This window comes from Empidonax traillii, unplaced genomic scaffold (assembly GCF_003031625.1).
Source record: "Empidonax traillii isolate 1590-97213 ecotype Southwest subspecies unplaced genomic scaffold, ASM303162v1 scaffold10:size5872457, whole genome shotgun sequence".
Classification (NCBI taxonomy): domain Eukaryota; kingdom Metazoa; phylum Chordata; class Aves; order Passeriformes; family Tyrannidae; genus Empidonax; species Empidonax traillii.
In genome coordinates, this window is record NW_020955203.1 from 508,045 (window position 1) to 529,814 (window position 21,770).

The 21,770-nt window shown below is 43.2% G+C and overlaps 1 protein-coding gene across 17 annotated transcripts in view; it reads right to left on the reverse strand.

The window, feature by feature from the left end:
• Positions 1–21,770, reverse strand: part of CELF4 (CUGBP Elav-like family member 4) — a 705,933-nt gene that overhangs the window by 5,322 nt on the left and 678,841 nt on the right. For all 17 annotated transcript variants that reach the window (XR_003571384.1, XM_027885287.1, XM_027885278.1 and 14 more), the window contains one exon: positions 19,217–19,383. Coding sequence is in view for 16 of the 17 variants with exons in the window: in XM_027885287.1 (XP_027741088.1) it covers positions 19,256–19,383 (128 nt within the window). In the remaining variant the exon portion in view is untranslated. The remainder of the gene's footprint in view (positions 1–19,216; positions 19,384–21,770) is intronic.

Below are 21,770 nucleotides of genomic sequence, written 5' to 3' on the forward strand. Positions count from 1 at the left end.
GGAGAGGAGAGGAGAGGATAAAGGAGAAAAGAAAGAAGAAAAGAAAGAAGAAAAGAAAAAGAAGAAAAACCCCTGTCAGGGGCTGGCTACTACAATCTGTAGAAACACCCTGTTCCTTTCCTACAAATGAAAATGTCCCTTTACTGGCCCACAGAATTTTGCCTCAGTAAACACCAAAAATCACTGCACACAACGATATGCTTGTCTCAGTCAGCAGCTCTACACCCTGTCCCTCAGGTATTGCCTTTCTGTCCCCTTGGCAGGGCTCATATCTCTCCTCCCAGCCTACTTCTGAAAAGTCACTGCACACGACTAAAATTTCACCTTGTTTTGGGGTGTCACAAGAATACTGTTGGCAGTTCTGATCCTGAAGTCATGCATGCCGGCTAGAGAAAATTCTTTGGCTTTTTGTTTGTTTGTTTGTTTGTGGTGTCTTTGCTGTTCCTGTGAACTGAAACATGCTTTCTGGCCACAGCAGTTATGCTCAGCTGACAAGAGGCGATGCTGAACTAAGCCCCTGATCTGAGCACTGGCTTCAGCTCCACACTTTTCCCACAGTAGGTTGCTGTCTTGGTTAAAGCTGACTCCTTCTTGATGGCTTGGCCCCAAAGTCCTGCCCTTCAATGATCTGGAAGTGTCAACCTGGTCTTCCTGGGGTTTGAGTGAAGACAGTAGACTGGTACTCTCAAGGCAGATGCAAGATCTGTATCTACAGTTATTTCACAAGCCAGCAGAGAGAAAGCTATCTTTTTTCGAGATGGTCCAGGTTAGAATTGCTGTCATTTGTGTCCCCAGGTAACCAAGAGCAAGTAATGTCAGCTATACAGCTTCTGGCTGTGCATGAGGAAGAGGAATAGGCTCCTTGCATCCCTCTTACCCCTCTGGGCTTTCTAGCCGTGTCATAACACAGGAAAACAAGCAGCTGGGACAAGAAGGACATCTGTCAGCACCATCACAGCAAGACCTATCTATTTCCTTACCTCAGCTGTGTCAGCAGGAAAAGAAAGGGTTAACAGGCTTTGCTTCCCTGAGTGGACCAAGGAGGCAACAGGATTGGGAGGAATCTGGTGGAACAAACAGCATCCTGCTCTATTCCTGGGAAGTAGCAACAACACACATCTCCTGTCTGGTGTTGGAGTATGGGAAAACACTGGCTGCCAGGTCAGGGGTAGCAGCTCAGTGGACAGTGGGTTTACACATAGATGCTGGACCCAGGCAACTCTCAAGCTGAGAAGAGGTTCTTTGGCATAACCTTGCTGGGGAAAATACTTTGTGTGCACAGTGGGAAGGACCAGGCTGGTCTGTCAGTGACCACTGCTTTGCAGGTGGTACTACCATCCCTCTGACTGTCCTCCACAGACACCCTCAGACACTGTGGATGAAACGCACACAGACACACACAGACACACACAGACACACACAAACATATGTATGTACAAATGAAGGACTAGGATTGCTGAGGCTAAAAGAACAACAAAAAACACTGAAAATGTTTTTTTTCAAACAAAAGTTGCATGTGATCATCCTGTCTGCTTAACTTGGGTCTGTATTTCAAGCACCAAATGAAAGCTGTCCTTCTAAAGCAGGGGTCTACAGCATCTACCGAGTCACTGAAGGCGAGAAGACCTTTTGGCAATCTCTAGGGACACGTCCAAGAACTTGCTCCACTGAGCAAACCATAGATAAATAAATCTGGCTAATGCCCAGCTTTTTGTTTGAAGCACAGAAGTGGGGCCTGGGAATGTTCTGCTTGAGCTTTGGATGGACATAATGGCTTGAAGTTTTAAAGATGAGATTCAAGATGAAGACACCTCCATCAGAGCAGATCACTCTAAGCCAGTATTAGTGGAGACACAGAGGGATAGTAGGTACCAATTCACTTATCCTCAGGGACTGTTCCAGATAAGACTGTGAGTCATGGCCACAAGGAGCCGGTGTCTCTCTCATATTACAATGAGGACCTTGACTGACTAGCTGTGAAGGAGACAGCGATGGTGTAGGTCTATACCATCAGGGGAAATGAATCTCAGTTAAAGCCTTGGTTAGACAAACATAAATCTTGTCATGTCCTTGTAACCTGTGCTGTCAGCAAAGTAGTCCTAACACTACGAACACCTCTATCACAAGGAAGCTTTTGACAGCAGCTTCTGACTGGACTGTAAGGATAAGCTCTGGATTGTAGGAGTACTGCCCATGTAGTAACGTACTGGGTACTGAGGGAGCTGGTGCAGGTGCTCATAAAGCAGCTCTCCATCATTTTTCAGCAGCCCTGAATAACTGGGGAAGTTCCAGTTGATTTAGGTTAGCCAATGTGATGCCCGTCCACAAGAAGGGACAGAAGGAAGGAGGATCCAGGGAACTACAGGTCTGTTAGTCTGACCTTGGTGATGGGGCAGGCCATGGGGCAAATCATCCTGAATGCCATCACATGGCACTTACAAGAGAACCAGGGGATCAGGCCCCAGCAGGGGTTTAGGAAATGCAGGTCCTGCTTGATCAAGCTATGACAGGGTGATCTGCTTAGTAGATGGGGGAAAGGCTGTGGATGTTGACTCCCTGGACTTCAGTAAAGCCTTTGACACCATTTCCCACAACATTCTCTGGGAGAAACTGGCTCCTTATGGCTTGGATAGATGCTCTGTTCCCTGGCTAAAAAGCTGGCTGGTGGCCAAGCCCAAAGAGTGTTGGTGAATGGAATTACATCCAGCTGGGGCCAGTCACTATTGGTGTTCCCCAGGACACAGTACTGGGACCAGTGGAAGGCTGAGGGGAGACCTTATTGCTGTCTGCATGAAAGGATGTTGCAGACAGGTGGCAGTCAGTCTCTTTTCCCAGATAACAAGAGAGAGAACAAGAGCAAACAGCCCAGATTGCAATAGGGGTGGCTTAGACTGAATATTAGGAAAGATTTCTTCACCATAAGGGTTGTCAAGCACTGGAACTGGATGCCCAGGGAAGTGGTGGTGTTGCAAGCTCTGGAGGTATTTAAAAGATGTGTAGATGCAGTGCTTAGATCCACAGTTTAGTGGTGGACTTGTCAGTGCTGGGTTAATGGTTGGACTCAATGTTCCTAGAGGTTTTTTACAACCTAATCTGTGCTATGATTCTATGATGCCCTTGCAGCAGGTAGATGACCTGAGAGGTGTGTTCGAGATGTTGCACAAGCCTAACAGTCCCTAGACTGTATGGTAAATGCCACAGCACGGGAGCTGTCACTATATATCTGCTAAGCTTGCAAATGCAGCCAACTTTAGGTGCAAGCTTGCTGTGTGCCTTCACAGGACTGCACAAATGGCCCAGCACTGCCACCATCGTGGTGGGCTACCAGGTTGAAGTTCTTCTTCCTCTGCAGAAATCTACTGCCTCCAATTCCTGACCATTTCTACCATGTCTCTCCCCTGAGTCCTTGTTATTCAAGTCTCCACTGATCATCTCTACCTCTTTATTCTTGTCTTGGAGGTAAGAAACCTCACCCTGAAGAAACCCAAAGGCCATCACTTCTTCCAGCACCGAAGCGGCAGCCTCTTCTGCTCAAGCTTAAGCCTCTGATCATGGCATACGCAGACTTCTTCACCTTTATATTCACACATTACTCTCCATTTACACACAGACACACGTGTGTCTTTTCATTCCACCCAAAAACACAGTCAGGATCCTGACCTTCTGTCTGCTGGATCCTGTGCCCAAGCACACCTACAGGAAGAAACTGGAGACGTTTTTTTCTACAAGTGACAGATCTTCACAGCTATTGCCTCTGAAGCTGATCAATATTATTAAAATTCCAGCCTGTGTTTTTCTCCCTTACCTTTTGTACTGTTTCTATAGCGATTTCAATCTCTGTTTTTGCCTCTGCGTCAACTTGCTTCCAAAGCTGGATGGGTCTGCTCTTCCTCTGCCTCAGCCCTCCTCTCGACTGCACCCCAATACTAACCCCCACAGATCCCCCTCTTCCCTGGCTCCTGGCCAGATTGCCTGGCAGAGCTGGATAAAGGATGCAGGGCTCTACAAAACAGACTCCATCCCTATGACAACCACTGCTAAAGCTGTCATGGGGAGTCCAAGATTAGGAGTCCAAATGTCTTGGGGTGGGAAGGGCAGTGCAATGAAGGGGACTTTGCATCCATGCTGGGATTGAAAGAAGGCTGATAATTTATACTAGACAACAACACATTTACCTGGACTCTTGGGGTGCTATTTTGGGGGGGAGGGGAAGAATGTTTTTGTCAGATGCTTCGATTCTAACATCTAAGGTTAAAAAGGAGACAGATTGTATATATGAATCTTTATATACATGAATATGCACACAAACATATCCTCCATATGTATATGTACAGAGGTATTACATATACATATATTTTAGCAAAGACAAATACACATACACAGACAGAGAAGCCAGTGTGATCTAACAGGGAGATGGGAGTCCAGCATTTCAAATGAAAATGTTTTCTGTACTTTTTTTTTTGTTGTTAATATGCTTGATGACCCTGCCTCATTTTTCTCATTTATAAATTTAAGGTGATGATAAAAATTAGCTCTTAAATTGCAATGCCCTTCTTTCAAATAATTGTATGACTTGCTTGCTGTGCAGTGTTGTTACTAGGATTGCTCTCATTTAACTATGTTGCATTAAAAGCTAGTTGAAAAATGACAATTATTTTCCAGGGGAAAATTGTCATTATTTTGGCTTTCTTTCCTGTGAACATTTTAGTTAATAAACAAAACAAATCTGGGGTGGGGGAGGTGGCTAGAGAAATAGATTAATTTTTACCTTTTTTTAATCAACCTGAATACCAGTCCATTTTTAACAGGAATTTAGTGTTTTGAAGCCAACATTTTTAATCAAGATAGGTGGGGTTTTTTTGGTTTTGGTTTGTTTTTTTTTTTTTTTTTTTTTTTCCTGTTTGCATTTCTTTTTTAATCTACTAGAATGAAAATTTGCTGTGGAAAGATCCAGTTTGGTCAAAATGTCACTTTTTGGTCACCCACTCCTCCCCCAGCTGGTTTGATGAAAAATTGTCAAGCAGCAATAGCTGTGTCACCTCTGATTTATCTATTTTTCTAGAGCCATTAGTCTCAAGCAGTGGATGAAAAAGCACCAACGGAGCAGCTGCTCCTGGAGGAGCCATCCTGGATGGTCAGAAAATGTCACTGGCTCCCTGAGTGGTGTTGCCTTTTCTCACTCTGTCCCCAGGCAGTGGCAGAAGAGGCAGTCACAGTGTGATGAGGATCACAGGGTGGTGGGAGGCATCTCAAAAGAGGTGTGAAGGTGAGTGGCATGAGGAAAGGCTGGGCTGGGCAGGATGGGGATGCAGGGTGGACTGGTGCAAGAGGGGGCTTCGGTTGCCCTGGGGCACCTGGCACCAAGGTTGCTGCTGGGAGCAATTAAAGGCTTGGTAAGGCTGGTAAGGGCAGAGGGGTCACAGCCCTATTCACCTTCCTCAGCCACATCCAGAATTTACTTACTTCATGCAAACATAGCTGTAGCTCTATTCCTCTCTCAGCTGTGTTTTGCCAACCAAGAGCTTTGCAGACAAAGTTCAGTGCAGTGAACTCAGGTCATTTTGGGAAGCAGAGTGATAGTGATGGTAAAGGTCAAATGAATGCTATATGGCTACTTTTCCAGCAAAGACTGTAGCCTCTTTCCCTCCTGATGGCCATCTCAGTGTGCCCTGTGCCCTGAGGAGCATTTGTCCTGCCTCATAAGGAGTGCTCACCCCTGCTTTTGCTGCAGGTGAACATTAGGTGGGAGAGGAAATTAGGCTTGGTGGTAGTTGCCTTTCTGCAAATAATGAAAGGTTCTTTATTACAAAGGGGCCTCAAGGAGTTTGCTATCTCCTGAGCGTTGTTCCAACAGTTTAATTAAAAAAATGTACATGGCTGAGAACTAAGTCTAATTGGGAAGCTGTAAGAAAGCCTCAGTGCCCACTCTCTTCTGGTCCCTTTATAGACTGATTAGAGGTTATCAAAATGCTGATGAACCCAGTGCTACGCTCTCCTGTTTTTGTTGCTGACAGTTAGATAGGGATGCTCCCTCTCCTCTTCCTTTCCTCACCATCCTCCTGGGATGATCTCAAGACCCCAGTCAAGCCCAGCTCATGGATCTCAGCAGGTACAATTAAGCTGTCTGTGACCTCCTAGTAGGTTGCCTGATACATCCTATCTGGGGCTCAAGTACCTGCCACAAGACACAATAGCCCACAGCTGTCTGCCAGGCTGGGGGGTAAGAATTTGGTCTGTAGTTGCTCACTAGGTACAGGAAATATGTGTTGGAGTGGTGTTTGTGTGGGGTTGCATCCAAGAAAGAAGGAGACCCCAACTCTTCACCCCGCTTGAAACCCCTGTCAGGGTCCTCAGTGACTCTCCCAGAGCTGTTCCTGTGCCGTGTATATACTGATACTGTTCCCCAGAAGTGAGACTTCACTCTTCTTCTGCCGAGCCTGTTCAGCACCTCTCCTTGCTGCTATACCTCTCTAAATCAGAATGCAGCCAGGAACACATACTCCCAGCTTGCAACACTCAATTACTCCTTCTGATATTTTATTTTTTTTTGCCTGCAGCTTCAAATTACCTTCAAGGTGCACAGTGCAATTAGCTAAAAATATTTCCTGCTTCGTTTTAATTGCACTAAAACTCTAATGTACCTCCAGCGAGGAGCAGTTAGGTGGAAACTGGTGCCCCAAATATTTCAAATTGATTAAAGCCCAGGATGATTCAATAGGCTTATATAGTTCTATTAATTATTAAATGTTATTAATTTTTTGTTAAAAAACTCAGAAACCTTCTTGAAGCCACATTCTGCATGATGCTTCTGAAAGAAGATATTTTCACTAAGGAGATTATAACTCTTTCTGAGTTGGAGAAAGATAAGAATTCTTCCATATAGTTGGAACAGTTTCCATCTGAAGAATTCACATCACTCGGCAAATTTTAGTATCTCAGAATCTGATTCTGAAAACACTTATGCATGTGACTTGTGTCTGTGACTCATTTCACTGCTATAGCTGAGGTATTTATATGGTTCTAATTTAGAGTTGTATCACATTTTTGTTCCAAGCCTTTCATAGTGGAAAATGCAGGTGATCAGTCAAAGACTATGAACTCTTAAAAAATAATCAAAAACTTTTTGTCTGAGAATTTAAAAAGAAATCCAAAACAAAACAATTTTTTTTTTTGAAAGCACCGAAAAACAATGTTCTGATTCCCACGATGGATGGTTCATAAGATTACTTCAATGTACTTTCAAAAGAGTGTTGAAAATAAATCCCAAATTGTATTTACATCCAGTTGAGTTTGATCAGTCTCAGTCCTTCGGGTTTCTGGTTCATTGTCACCTCAGGCAGCCTGTGCTTATGAGGCATGTCCCCTTGTGCCTGCAGCTGTGCTGGCTTGGGACTGCTATCGTTCCCTGATCTACAGAGCTGAACCAGGCAAATTCAGCAAGTTTCTCACCAGTCTCATACAAATGACAGGACCATGTTAACCTAAGCCTTTATGCTCCTCCCTGTTCCTAAGAGCTAGCCTGACTGAGGGATGATGGTGGGGTAGAGGTACGATTAAGCTCATGTCCCACTTCCATGGCGGCGAAGGAAGTCTGCCAGTGATGATGGAGTCCACGGCAAATATCAGAAAGATGCTGCCCATCTCTGCAATTCTCTCTCCCTCTCCTGCACTCGCCAGGGCAAGAAAAACCTCTGACCACCTCTGCAATGGCTCGTGTCTGCAACTGATTCTTACACAATTTTGATGGAAATTGGATGTGTTCAGCCTCTTGGCAAAGGGCACATTGAGAAGATGAGTCTCAGAAAAAATCCCAACCCACCCATCCCCTCACTGCTGGTGTGCAAGTCCATTCATTTGCTTCCTCTGAAGCAAATTCCAGGAAGGCAGGTTTTGGCTCCTCCTTCCCCTTGGGAATACAGGAGACAGATTAAAGAGTAGCAGAAAAAAAGTTATTTCACAGTTAGTCTGCCCCGAACAAGAAAAGGTTCCTGACACCAACAAACTAATCAACACTGAAAGCTTATGAGGTCAAGGTTTCTCCTCTCCTCCATTATTCTTTTGATTTTTTCTGACTGGCTGGGACTCAATAGACTGCCCTGGCAAGTCTATAAATATAAAATCCTTTCTTGCCTTCCTCTGGAACTCACCAAAGACCATTTGAATACCTTCAGGGAGAAGTTAAAACTAAACAAAATCAAAGCAACTCACAAGAAACAGGTTGTCCAGTCAATCTTCAAATGCTGACCATTCTGTAAGTCAGTCCCAAGAAGCTTGTCTCTGCTCAGCAGGAATTGGGAAAGGCAGCTCTCCCTACTAAGAGCAATCCCTCTGGATTCAGTGTTTTGTGTAGAGACTTATGGTCAGGAATGCTAATGCCAAATAACTGAACTGGCAACAGGGTGAGAGCTGTGCCTGAAGGAAGCAGCCTGTGGCCATCAGGGTTAAGCTCTGACCATATGGGCTGCCTTGAGCACCTCAGTGTCCGCGCCTCCTCCCCTGCACTGCCTTGGACAGCCACCAGTCCAAAGCTACAGAAGTTTCCCTGACCTGACCACCAAGAAGAATCCAGCCTTTGCAGAGCCTGAAAAGAGGGAAACACTTGCCAGTGGAAACACTGGCCCCTACCCTTTATAGTGTAAAATGCTTCTGAAGTCAAATGAGAAGAGTTTGTACACTCTCTTGGTACAGAGGGGAAATGGCAGGGGAACTGGAAAGATCTATGACTGGTGCTCCATTGGAAATGTCCAAAGTTCCTGTCCCAAAGTACTGCCCATGTTCTCTCCATTTCAACGCAAGGAACTTCACTCAGTACTCTTTCCATGGCAAAGACAAGGCTGTTCCCTTCACCTCTCCTACCCTTGGGTTCTCTGATGGGACATGCTCCTTCAGTGCTTTGTTTGGTAGAAAAGGAGGACAGCAAAAATGACCCATTCCCCACCGAGGTCTGACAAACAGGAATCATAGCTGCAGCATAATCTTCTCTGATGAATTCTGCCTCAGCAAAATGAAATTAAGATTTCAGCAAACAAGCTCCAATTCCGTGGTACCAGTAGAACAAATGACATCTGATAATTGCTAACTCCTTTTGCTTATTCTTTGCTCTGTTCACCCCATCAGTCTCTCCAGATTATATTTTCAGCTGAGTTTAATGAACGCCATTTATTAAACTAACACCAGGGTTCTGCTTTGGCCTCAGACAGATGTGCCTGCTAATATGAATCATTTTGTTCAATTGGATTATTCTGATGGAGAGCGGATCCCTGCCACTCCGAGGAGCACAAACAAATGGGGAACAGCTCGCCTCCAGTTGTGACCAGCCGCTTGCCTTCATTAGGAGGCAGCTCCAGGCTCTGCAGGCAGCTTGGCAGGATGGAGTCCCTACTGCTCCCATCAGCCAGCAGTTCTGCTCCTTTCCATTTCCCTCTCATGCTCACAGAGAGCCCAGATCTCAGAGTGGCCCTGAGCCTGGTTTGTCCATGGGACATGAGCATCAGTGCTAACCTTCCTGTGTGGAATGTGGGCAACTCCTTTCGCCACTGCTTTCATCACGATCAACGATCCTTATCTGAATGCAAACCAGTCTCCCCTAACTGTGTGTCCTTCTCTTCCCAATATGTCAAATGGCATATTTGACCTCCTTTACATTGACACCCTGAGGAAAAGTAGACCACTTATTTGGTATTGATCCTTCTTTACTCTGATCTTCTCCAGTTATCTGGGAAAAGGGACAGGGATGATATTCTTTTAAAGGCTTGTGTTAATCAGATAAATCCGTCTGAAATCTCCTAGACAGAGATTCCCTTAGTCTATCATTTGGGATTTTAGTGTTGAAAATTTTGGGTCAATCTCTGTAATACCTTGTTGTTCAGGCACCAGACATCCATCTACCTGTCTGTCTCAATACAAATCCTGCCTTCTGTGAACCATAAAACTCTGAGCAGAGTGACATTACCACTTCTCACCTCGACAGAACACACTGAGCACACATAACTTGGGGAAAAATTACAGAGGCAATTTTAAAGATTAGAAGAGAAAAAGCAGAAGATTTCTGCTCCCTGAGCATAATTGGCCAAATCCCACAGGTCTTTAGCTGGCACAAATCATCACCACTCCGTTAGGGCCTACTTTTTTCCCAGGTGAAGGGCAGGCCCAAGCAGTTTTCCAGATACCTGTGAACTTCAGGACAACTCATTTATTCTAGAACATTTCTGAAGAAAGGAATTGTTTGTGTTTTAATCCTAATAAACATTCTGGTGTTACTTCCAGAAATCCCTGGTGAATACCAGAAGTCAAGCTGTCAGGAAGTAGGTCTGTGAAAGGGAAAAGACCCTAGAGAGAACCCTGGTGCCAGTCTGTGGGCCTTTTCCAGCCCTTTAGCATGCTCCTCAACAGAGCCATATACTGAGACATTAATTCCTTCATTCAGGTTTAAGTGTAGGAATAGTTCTCCAGGAGTGAGGTACTCCTTTACTCCTGATGAGGATCAGTACACCCTTCTCTACATTGCATTACAAAGTGCTTCACTGGTAACAGGAACAAGACCTATAGGAATTCCTGCTGGGATTTTGTATAACAGGGTCTGTATGGTCTGTACCAAATAATGCCCTTGTAAGATAAGAGTAGAAGACACAAGATTGTCAAATAAACTCCTTTCTGAAAGCACCAAGTCTCTTAAGAACTGACATTTCCTAAAGCTGGAATTGGGCTCCCTGCCTGGTTCCCTTTCCCAGTGTCCAGTCTGCCATGGTGGAAAAATATGTACCATACAAGGAAAATGCACAGAGAAAAATAAAGAGCATGGAAAGCATTCAATTCTCATATGTTATGGGAAATGGGATACAACCTCTACTCATGAGTGGAAATGTTTCAAGAGAGTAGCAAAAAATAGAGAATCTTTTCCAACAAAGACAAATTTGTAGCTGACTGCACAGCCCTTGGGTTTAGTGGCCCAATCATTTCCAAATCCTTAGAAATCAAGGTGGCAAAAAACTGTTTTCATTTAGAACAACGTGCTCTTTCAGAGTCTGCCATGACAACCACGGCCATGGTCCACAGCGCATCCAAATCAACCAATAGGTGTCTGTTGGCTTCAAGGACTGGACCTCATAAAGCCAGAAATCTCAAAGGTAGACATCTTGTCACTGTGAGGATTTTAAAGTGTTACCCTGCTTTGCACAGAACAGATGGATGTGTCTTACATAGGAAAAAGTGGATATCTGAAGAGGTGGGAAAGGAAAATGCATTTCCCAATAATGGGAGAAATCTGCCTTCTGAAGAGGATTACTGGAGTGTGGAACTGCAGATTTCTGGGGGTGCAAGAAAATTTCTTCTGTTTGTCAGTCATTATTGTATAAGGGGATTTTAAAATAAGCCACAGAGACGTTCGGAGATAGGCATGATCATTCCACAGTGTCTCTGCTCTAAGAAGACCAGAGCAGCCAAAATGGTGACGCTGCCCCTCCCTCTAGAATTGCAAATAATTGAAATATCTCTGCTGGAAGAACATTTAGAGTTAAATAAGTAACAGTGGGCCCGAATCCTTGGCTGCCATAAATCAGTGTCACTTCACTGACTTCAGAGAAGCTGGTGATTGACGCTACCTGAGAACTTCGCCCGATCGTGGTTGTGGTTAGTACCTTCCAGACAGAGCACTGAGTTTTCATTTACTCTGCTTCTTGCTTGGGAAATGACTTAACTGCTGTTCTACTTTCCCCTCCAGCTCAGCCTTCTACCAAATATTTCAAAAAGGTTGGATGAAGCTCAGCTAAGTGGAAAAATGAACCGTTTGAAATAAAAACTCTCCTTTTTTTTCCAACTGCAGTCACGGGGCAGGATGAAAGACACCTGAGAAGCATGGTTTATACCGTAAACCTTCAATTCTCTGCTACAGCTGAATCAAGCACTTCAGAGACCAGAGTTTTGATATTCACTTGTATCTGGCCAAAGTTACCGTACCCATGAATTATTCAAATAAGCAATTATTGCAGTTGATATATCACTGGGTATAACCGTGGGAACGAGAAACAGTGTCCTAGTGCAGCTGATTGTATATGCCTTCCAAACCATAAGGACATCAATTTAAGGTGCTCACATTGATGGAGTACTCTGCAACCCCTTATTAAGATTCCTGCCAACTCCTGTAGCAGTTTTCCCCTGCAGAGTAAATTTCATGGAGTTTTTTTAGCCTCCCTTTTCTTTATCTCTACAGTGTAAGTGCCAAACACTACCCCATACAGCTTCAATTCATGGTTCTGCAGTGGCTCTCAAAGGTCAGTGACAAAAAGATAGGATCATTTTCAGCTTACTGATCAATTCTGCACAAGTGACCTGAGTCCTGTAAACCACATGTTGAGGCTGACTTGTAACTCTGAATTTATTGAGAGTTTCCAGTTTTCTGTGTTAACCTTCGCTGCTGTTCACTTCTACTTAGAGCCAGAGGGCTGTGCCCTGCCTTTGGCCTGCACTGTCCACATTATCCCTACCTGGACAAAAAAAGCATGTTCATGATGTGCATGTTTTCATTAACTAAACACACCACAGACAGCTCTATCAGGCTTCAAATATGGGGGCATCTGAGAGGAACATCTCTAAAGCCCTAGACCTTTCTGATTCCATAAAATGAGCCTCAAATGACTTGCCCTTTGCTCTCTCCCCAAGCAGCCTTATTTGATGGTTCTGCAGGAAAATGACTACGCTTGTTTTTTTAAGACTCATCCTGGATTTTCATAAGCCTCTTTCACTGTGGATCTTTCCCTTCTATCATTCTCTTTGTACATATTTTATTTAGCAGAAGATTCATTCTGCCAGTGTTTGCTGCTGCTGTTGCTGCTGAAACAAACATTTTGGCTATGGGTGTCTCCTGTGCTTTTCCATCTCTTTGACCCTCATTTCAAATCATGGCTGTTTAAAACACCTGCCCTTTCCTTTTCTTATACTTTCCAGCTTTTCTTCAAGTTGCAGTCCCTCGTGCACTGGCCCAGCAAATCTCTGTGCTGAATGAACCTAGTAAAAGATTCCTTCAGAGGCTGCTGTTTTCAGGTTACTGCAGCTGCCCATTAACTGACACAACTGAAGCTCAAACTGAGCTCAAAAGGCTCTAAAATCTGACTTATTCAGGTAATTTGTATGACATTGTTCATATGAGCTCCCATACTGATCTCGTTGGTCAAGTGGCTGAATTTGACACTACCACCCTCCAGTCAACCCTACAATTCTGGGGGGGGGTTGCTGTTGGAAGCCTTTGAAGAGGGCACAACCATAACAAGCTTCTGGTGTTTTCACAGTAGGGACAACTCAGAAGGCTCTTTGTTGGCTGAGTCATTGGCAAAAGTTCTCACAAGACTCCTAAAAAGTTTACTTCAGAGCATCAGGACCAAGAGCATCACAGTGGGATGAGAAATGGGAGGCTGCTTTCACATCTATTATTTAGTTCTGAAATAATTATATTATCTAACATTAAAAACAACAAAAAAAAAAAGGGGGACATGGGTTTTAATGAAGAATTCCTGCTCTGAACTGAGGGAAAGTGTTATGATATTGCATTGTGCTGCTCTATCACTCCCATGACAAATAGCGTGGATCTGTTAGTGACCTACATGGACTCATTTAGATGCAAACACAGCAATACTCCTGAAAAGCTGCCCTGCTTTGAGAAAGAACAAGTTCCAAATATTGCTGAATGGAATTCAGTCTCAGAGCAGTAATTACTGATTGTAATTTTGGAGTAAATTCAGTAATTAATTATTGTCGTTTTCCATCAGTGCATTATATTGTGTGCCAATCTCAGAATACAATAATTAGCAAATGGGATTTTGCATGCTCTGGTATCGAAACTCTGGGTTATAGAACAGACATGAGAATTTTACCATAACAGAGTTATTAGTAATTTAAATGGACAGGCAGGTTAAAAACTATCAGCCAGTAAAGAGTTTCCTTGTCAGCTTTGCAAACATTTTCAGGAGTTCTGTTTCAGCCTGCCCCACCAAAATTCATGTCCTTTCTCTTAGTACAAGCACAGCAGCACAAAGTTGGGGTTGCAAACACAGTGAGGGATGCTTAATTTAATCTCAATTGTCAGTGGAAATGAAAAACAAAAGTAATCCAAAGATTAGAAAAAAAAATTGGCTGAGGTGATGTTTTTCCAGTACCTAAACATACTTTCCTAAATTAAGCTGTGCTGATTTTTTTCTCTCTTTATTCAGTCACATTAAGCTTGTGCTGGAGTACTGTTTTGATGCAATTATACTAGTGCAAATTTCCATAATGTAAGCAAGTCCTAAACGATCTAAGTGATGACTAAAGGAGGGAAACAACAACAATCTGTGCAGGTGGAAGAGGAGCTGGTTAGCATGATTGTAGGAGGCATAACTACAAGAAATAGGATTTTATCCTGTTAAAGGATATTTGGTATGAATCTCAAGATGAACAGTCTAATGGAAAACAGTGAGATCAATGCAGCTGCAGAATAGCCTCTCACTGGAGGTAATAGAAACCTATCTGAGAGGCATAAGCAGCAAAAAAATTCAGTAAAAAATACACTTTCATTAGACTTTGCACTGAAGTCATCTGAAATGACAAGAGAAGCCAGAAATTTTCCATTCACATATTTTTGTTTATGGGCATTTGGAATTTTGCTTGTTTGTTTTATTTTTGACTGATAGTGTCTACTTCAAAATGAAGGGGTTTTTTTGTTTGTGTGGTTTTTTGTTTGTTTTTTTTTTATCTTATTTGGGAGCAGAAAGAGAAAAATGCTGAGTTTTCAAGTTTCATACATTCTACAATAAGCCACACATGTTCAAGAAGCTGTGAAGGAGGACCTGAACATTTTTTTTTTATTATTATTTTTTTTATGCTTGAACTTTGTCCTATGTTATTTCCCCTGGTGTTTTGGAGAAGCGTGTTGCCTGGACACTGCATTCGTTTGATGTTTTGTCACTGCTCTTAGGAGCACAGCTAAAAAAATCTTACTGTTGGCCTTCCCCCCCCACACACACTCTTCTGTTTCCCTTTTCCCTCTGTTTGTCTCACTCACACTCACTTTATCTCTCAGTTTCATGCCAGTCAGTGTTCCCAGTTAGTATCACCCAAATGCTCCTCCACCTTTGGCTTTAAATAAAAGCTTTAAAAACAGAGTATCTGTCCAAGGTGGAAAACATCTCTTTGCTAATGATCAGTCACTGCAATGAAGCCACAAAAGGGGAATGGACAGGATTTTCACCGCTTTTGTGTGCAGTGGCTTTTATTGATCTATCAGCTGGATGCTTCTGGGTTGCTCTGTGTTACGTCCTTAAAAAGAGCTGTGACCTATGCAGTGTTCGAGGCAGCATGGTCCCACCATGGATAATACTGACTGAGCATGGATGGGGCACTGCAGTGAGCTCCCAGATCCAGTGTAGAGGGCTGGAACTGAACTGATCACGTCTGCTCCCATGGTGAGGAACAGAGGGGCTTGCCTCTCTACCTGTCCCAGCAGTGCTCCATGGTACTGGATGTGCAGAGGGCTCACACACAGCCCCAGGCACTGCAGGTTGTACCTACAACTTTATTCATAGCAGAGGGTACTGAAGGGCCCCCAGGAATGGCCACCCAAGGGAGCTGTGGATTTCAGGTTGTTTTTTTTCTTAATTATTTTGTGCATTTTCTATATGAAAGGCACACAAAATGCCTCTGAATCTTTGCCTCCTAGTCCTGAGGGGGGATTGGTAATAGAATATATTGATTTTGGCAGAGTTGCCTCAAATGATCCTCCTCTCTTTTGCTTTCTCCCAGCCCACCCTTTCTCTACACCCTCCCTCCCCTCCCACCCCCCTTTTGCTTTCCTACAACCACCTCTTTAATTATAAAGAAAAAAGAGAACAGAGGCAGCCATTTTGGAAACATTTTGCCATCTAAATTCTTCAGGGCTTTGCTTGCTGCAGCTTATCTACCACATCAGAGAGACCCTTTCAGTGTTTGACAGCAACTTTAGAGCACTTGCAATGAAAACAAAGGAGTTCAAACCACTGTGGCCTAGACTGCTTGTGTCCCAAATGGGAGTTTTTTCGTGGTTTTTTGTTGTTGTTGTTTTGTTTTTGTTTGTTTGTTTGGTGTTTTTTTTTTTTTTTTTTTTTTTTTTTTTTTTTTTTTTTTTTTTTTTTTTTTTTTTTTTTTTTTTTTTTTTTTTTTTTTAAGAAGTGCATCCAGAATTAAAATTGAGTGAAGATCTTTCTCTCTAAGTTAGGAAATAACCTCTCTGGTGGATTACATCAAACTGGGTGCTGCTTTTTGTTGTCATTGTTGTTCTTGGCATCTTCTTATTTTGAAAGGAATTCAATAAAACAAGGTCCTTCCTTAGAAAAACCCCAATTAAAAAGTTTCTTGAAGCACATGAGTAATTGCCCTGATGTCAATATGGTTATACACATGCTTCACATTGGAATTAAAGACCCTGAAGAGCTGAGACCAAAGTAAAGATAGATAAAAAACCATACTGGAGTTACTGTGTTTCTATCAGTTAAAGGAAATTGCAAATCAAACCACCGTGGGGGTACAGTAACACCATGCTGAGCCAAGAACAACTGACCTATCTCTGAGTCAGGCTTGTTACTGAGGGATTAGCAAGTGCTGACAGCTATTGCCCAGCCCTGGTGGGAAGCTGACTTGTGGACATCATGACTAAGAGCACTGTTTGCTTTTAGGGTGCTGGTATTGATTTTTCCAAGCACTGGAAAGAAGATGAGCTGAAAAAAGAGCTGGGTTTAAGCCCTTCTGATCTTTTGGGCATCCTTGCTGTTGCCAAGTGTCCTCTCCAGTACCACCTCTACCAGCGTGGTACTCCCGGTGCTAAACAAAATCCTTCCCTGAGATATGCTCCTGCAGTGTCCTCCTGGGGCCATAATAACTCAGGCAATTCCCTTTGTTAGGTGCAAAAATACATACACAGACCCTCTTTTTCCTGGAGAACTCTCTTCTGGTAAAAGCTGGGTACAGCTCCAGCAATGGTCTTGCCAAAGTGTGAGTATACAAGAGAATAAGGACCTCTGAGATACATTTGCTCCATTTTGACAGGGTCTCTAAAACAAAACTCCTATAAGCCAAGGATGGAACTGACTCGCTGGTAACAACTAAATGATTTTGTAGAGCATTAAAACCAAAATAAAAGCCAGGAAGGCTAAAGGACTTCCTATTTAGAGGTAATACTTCAAGACTCTTTTGCTTTGTAGATGCAAAGGGAAAAAAACTCTCTAAGAGAGACATATGGAATTTTATTACCATTTTACCTACTCAGACCTTTTAATATAATTTATTGGGGAAAAAAATACAACAAATCTCAGTCCTAGTAGTGAGTAATCCTTTTACATGAAAACAAGCTGAGACCTCAACATCAGCCTGATCATGTAGAAGAAGAGCACTTCATAATGATCCATGATAATAAGAATAGCATAGATTATGCTGGTAATAACAACACAGGTGTCCACAGCCCTGTATCTTCTTACACACTTAAGAAACAAGCATATCCTCAGTGATCACAGCTATGCTAGGATATAAAATTATTTCTTGGTGCCTAACTAGGGACACCTTTGTGTTCCTTGATCCCTTTGCAGGTGCTACTGAAACCCTTCCTGACAAAGACAGTCCCTGCTTTAACAAAATCGCATGCATGCATCTCCCGCTCTCCCCCAGCAAAGCCTGCAGTACAAAGCCAGTGTGATGAAGCAAAAAGCGTTTGGATATGGAAACATATTTTGGTTTCAAGCTTCCAAGAGGCCTTTTCATAAGCAAGGAAAAGAAAAGAGGTACTCGAAGAGGGAAAATGCATTGACAGTTATCTTCATATAGTCACATATAAAGGAGTCTAAACTATGGACCTGTTTCTTGCACATGAACCTGATATGTTTATTGAAAGGTTTCTTAATCTCTTTTATGTTGTCTTCAGTGCAGCACCTCTTTCAAAGACATTATGATCCCATTCCTTAATTCTCAGTGGAAAGGGTACTGCTCTGAAGACTGGAAATTGCATTTTTCAAAGATATTAGATATAGCAGTGAAAAATTAAAACACTCAGTTTTTCTTTGGGAAAGTTGAAGATAGGGATTTCCTGCCTGTCTTAGATGAATCAAAAAAGGCCTGAATCAAAATCACAGAACCTTAAACATTACAGCTAAAATGGCATAGAAAGGTCACCTAACCCATCTCTTTATCACTAATTCAGGAGTACAAATTGCTTGCTACAGCTTAGGGCCTTCCTAGGTGCTGAGATCATCTGGTGCAAAACTGTTTTAACAATAGGGAGACTCCCTCTCTCTGTAAACAAACAAAAAAAAATAGGGGTTTATATTTCCGTTTCTCAAAAGAATTATCTAATGGAAGAGCCAGCCAGTGGTGGAAAATATTTCCATTTTTGGAAATATCTCCATTTTTGTTAATGGTGAGAGGTTGGGATTCCAATGAAACAAACTGATGCTTCTGATACTTTTGATGCTGTTGCATGTATTAGAAGTTTCCTTGGAGCATCAAGCTGGCTTCTTTCCAGCAACACATAGTACACGAGTCTAACAGTGAGACCCTAGGTCTTCACTTGAGCTAAACTTCCCTGGCTTTGGTTGGGTTTTATCTACACACAGAAATTTAAAACAACTGAAGAAGAAGTGAACATGGATCCTTCTAATAATTTCTTGGGTTTGGGAAGAAATAAATTAGGAGTTATTCAGTTGTCAGGGAGACATATTTACATTAAGTTATTATGCTGGGATGAAATTGGATACAGACTTTACCGCATGAAGAATGAATAATGCTTTGAAACATTTGCAACACAGAGCTATTGAGACAGACACTGTCCCAGTCCAGTCACCTGGGATTAAACCGCAGCCCAGTCCCACCTCTCAACTGCAGATTTTCTCCAGCCACTAGAAATGCTCTCTTTGGCTGAGCAAGGAGAATTAGCACAGCTGCTGACTCTCCTCTAGGTGACCAGACACACTTTCTGGAGATGCAGGATGCCCCTGGGGTGAGTAACGTGGCTCATCCCTTGTTAAGCAACCTTCCACCTCTTTTTCTAAGACACACACACACACACAAACAATCCCTACTTTATGTGTGAGTGTGTGTCTGTGCAGAGTGGCTCTAACCAGACTGAAAAAGGCAGAAGCTAGAGAGTCACAGAACTGAGTCTTTCTGAGGGTCTAAACACAGAGAGACGCTACAGCTGTAGCTGACACCCCTTCCCCCATGCAGTTACCTGTGCTAGTGCTTTGTATCCAGTGGTTCCCACAACTCTTCAGTAGGGACGATTAGCATCCTTTGGCCTCTTCAGCTGCACCTTCAGCCTCTTCATGCCAATCTGGAATCCATTCATGGCCTGGATAGCAGCTTGGGCACTGGCAGGATTGTCAAAACTCACAAAACCTGTCAAAACATGAGGCAAGGCAGGGGGCTTAATGAGCTGAAGGGTGCCAAGGCACGTACATGCAACGACCACTGAGAATGAACATGGGGAGGGGGGTGAGGGCTCTGAGAGAGGGGAAGTGAGTAGGTAGGAGGGTGGGCGGGTGGTCAGGAGAGTGAGGAGAGGATGATTGCCAATGTGGGACAAAGGATAGGAGGGGTTGTTACAGATCAGTGTCCCAGGACACAGTGCCTGGTCTGAGTGCTAGTTTGAACACAAGACTATGTGAAGCACAGGGATCCAAATGTTGGTGCCACTGAACCAGCACACACAAGATTTGGGTCACCTTTGAGCTGGGAGTCAGCAGATGTAATGCATGGTCTCAAGGCACTCTGTCCTACTCTATGGCCCTCCATCATACTGGGGTAAGCCTCTAGACCCTTCTTAACTTGCCAGCATAAATTTTCCTTTGCCTTCCAATATTAACGATGAGAGGAATCTGATATACCTACTGCTACTTCCTTATTATGACAATATAAGTAAAATGTGAATTTAATAAGTTCTCCATTATGGTATTCATTGGCTTGAATAGTTTGATTGTTGGCCAGCTAAGCAGTATAAAGACCTTTAATAACTGGCAATTTCTTCAGACTTTATGTTGACTCTGCAGTTGAGAGAGATGAACACTAGTGCCTTCCTAACATGGTTTCCCTAAGTAGTTTCATACTTTGCCAGCAAATCATCCAATCAACCATGGTGCACATCCAGCAGCAGAAACAACTACAGTGACTGAATGTTGTAGCTATGGGCCACTTAAAATGACATTCTTTGTCTCAATGGAAGGCTAGTTCTCTGGCAATCTGACAAGCCAAGATAGTTCAGAACCACACAGGATGCAATGCATCTAATGAATTTTGCATTGGGAAGGATATTTGGTGTGGGTTGATTTATTTATTTTTTTTATTTTTTTTTTTTTAATGTTAGATCCCCATAAAAGCCTCATTTATCCATACTGTGTATGACTGTAGTTGGAGTGACCATGGGTCTGAGGTATTAGTGAGGCAGGTGATCATCATATTGTACAAGAATTGCCTCTGCTGTCTTTGCCAGAAATGTCACTGTGTGCCAATAACATTCCTGAGCACCAGTCCTGGGTGAGACTAGCCTGGATCAGCCTGCACTCCAGACAAAGCCATCTGTTTACCCACCCCTGCAAGGCTCTGGCAGCTCAAACCAGTCCTAGGAACCTAGTGTCTCTCAACAGACAGGCTGAAATGAAGAGACAGTTTGTGAGCCCCTCAAAAAGCTAATGCTGAGTGTTTGCTGCCAGGTATACACCTGGTCCTGACAACAGCACCAGACCTGGCTTACAGCCTTGGGCTGTACTGTGAATGCATTCAGCAGCACCTCCTCCCTGGTCTAGTGCCTCCTTGAAAGCAAGTCTCACAGGGTGGCTTCCATTTGAAAATGGCAGAGCCGCTTATGGAAGGGCACCTTCTCACTCCTGGATTCAAGCTGTGCTCCCTGCCTTTGGCTAATATTGTAACTTCATGACAGGCCATAAAATCTGTGGTCTTAGACTGCAAGTGAGACAACTCAGGTTTACTGAGTATGGCACATGTGGTTTTACAAGGGAGGCACATGGAATAAACAGGGATCCCTCTCTGTCCTCCTCTCTTGTAGCCAAGGCTCCAAGTAACTGGTGTCCAGGCAGTTTTCCTGCCAACCACCTGGATGAGGGGGTACCAGCATGGCAGCTCTGAAGATGTCATAAAAAGTACTGCTCAAGCCTCACAGCAATCATCAATTTCTACGGAGAAAACTGGAGAGTAATGAGCTATTCAATAGCAGTGGATCTGCTCTTGCGGTCACGTATTAGCCAGTAAGTGCCTGGTAATGTTCCCAGTTCACATTTGACTAGTTGAATAATCCATTAGTCAACAAAGTCCTATGATTCAATCTCAGCGAAAGAATAAACTAAACACCTCCTGATTTCACCCGAGTTCATTCAGACTTTAAATGCTCCCTTGGGAGTGCTTTAGTTGAGCTCCAACTTTAAATATGTTGTCTAGATACCTCACATCTTTGAATATAGCATGTAGTGAAAGCCATTTCTTTTCAAGATCATGTCTGGATTGCTAATATTCCTGACCAAGACACATCAGCTACATCAATAGCCTAAAACTGTGCCAGGGTAGTTCAGAGGAATGGAAACCTAATAATCTGTAGTGCTGAAATTTTTGACTTGTGCTTAACTCCAAACAATTCCTAGACAAAGCCTGAGTAATAGCACAGAACAGAGGCTGCTTTCAGCAGTTAACTTGGATGTTGCCATGATACTCTGGAAAGTGAGAAAATTTAATAATTTGGGTGTGGGCCATTTTGTGCCAGCTGTTCCCAGAGCTAG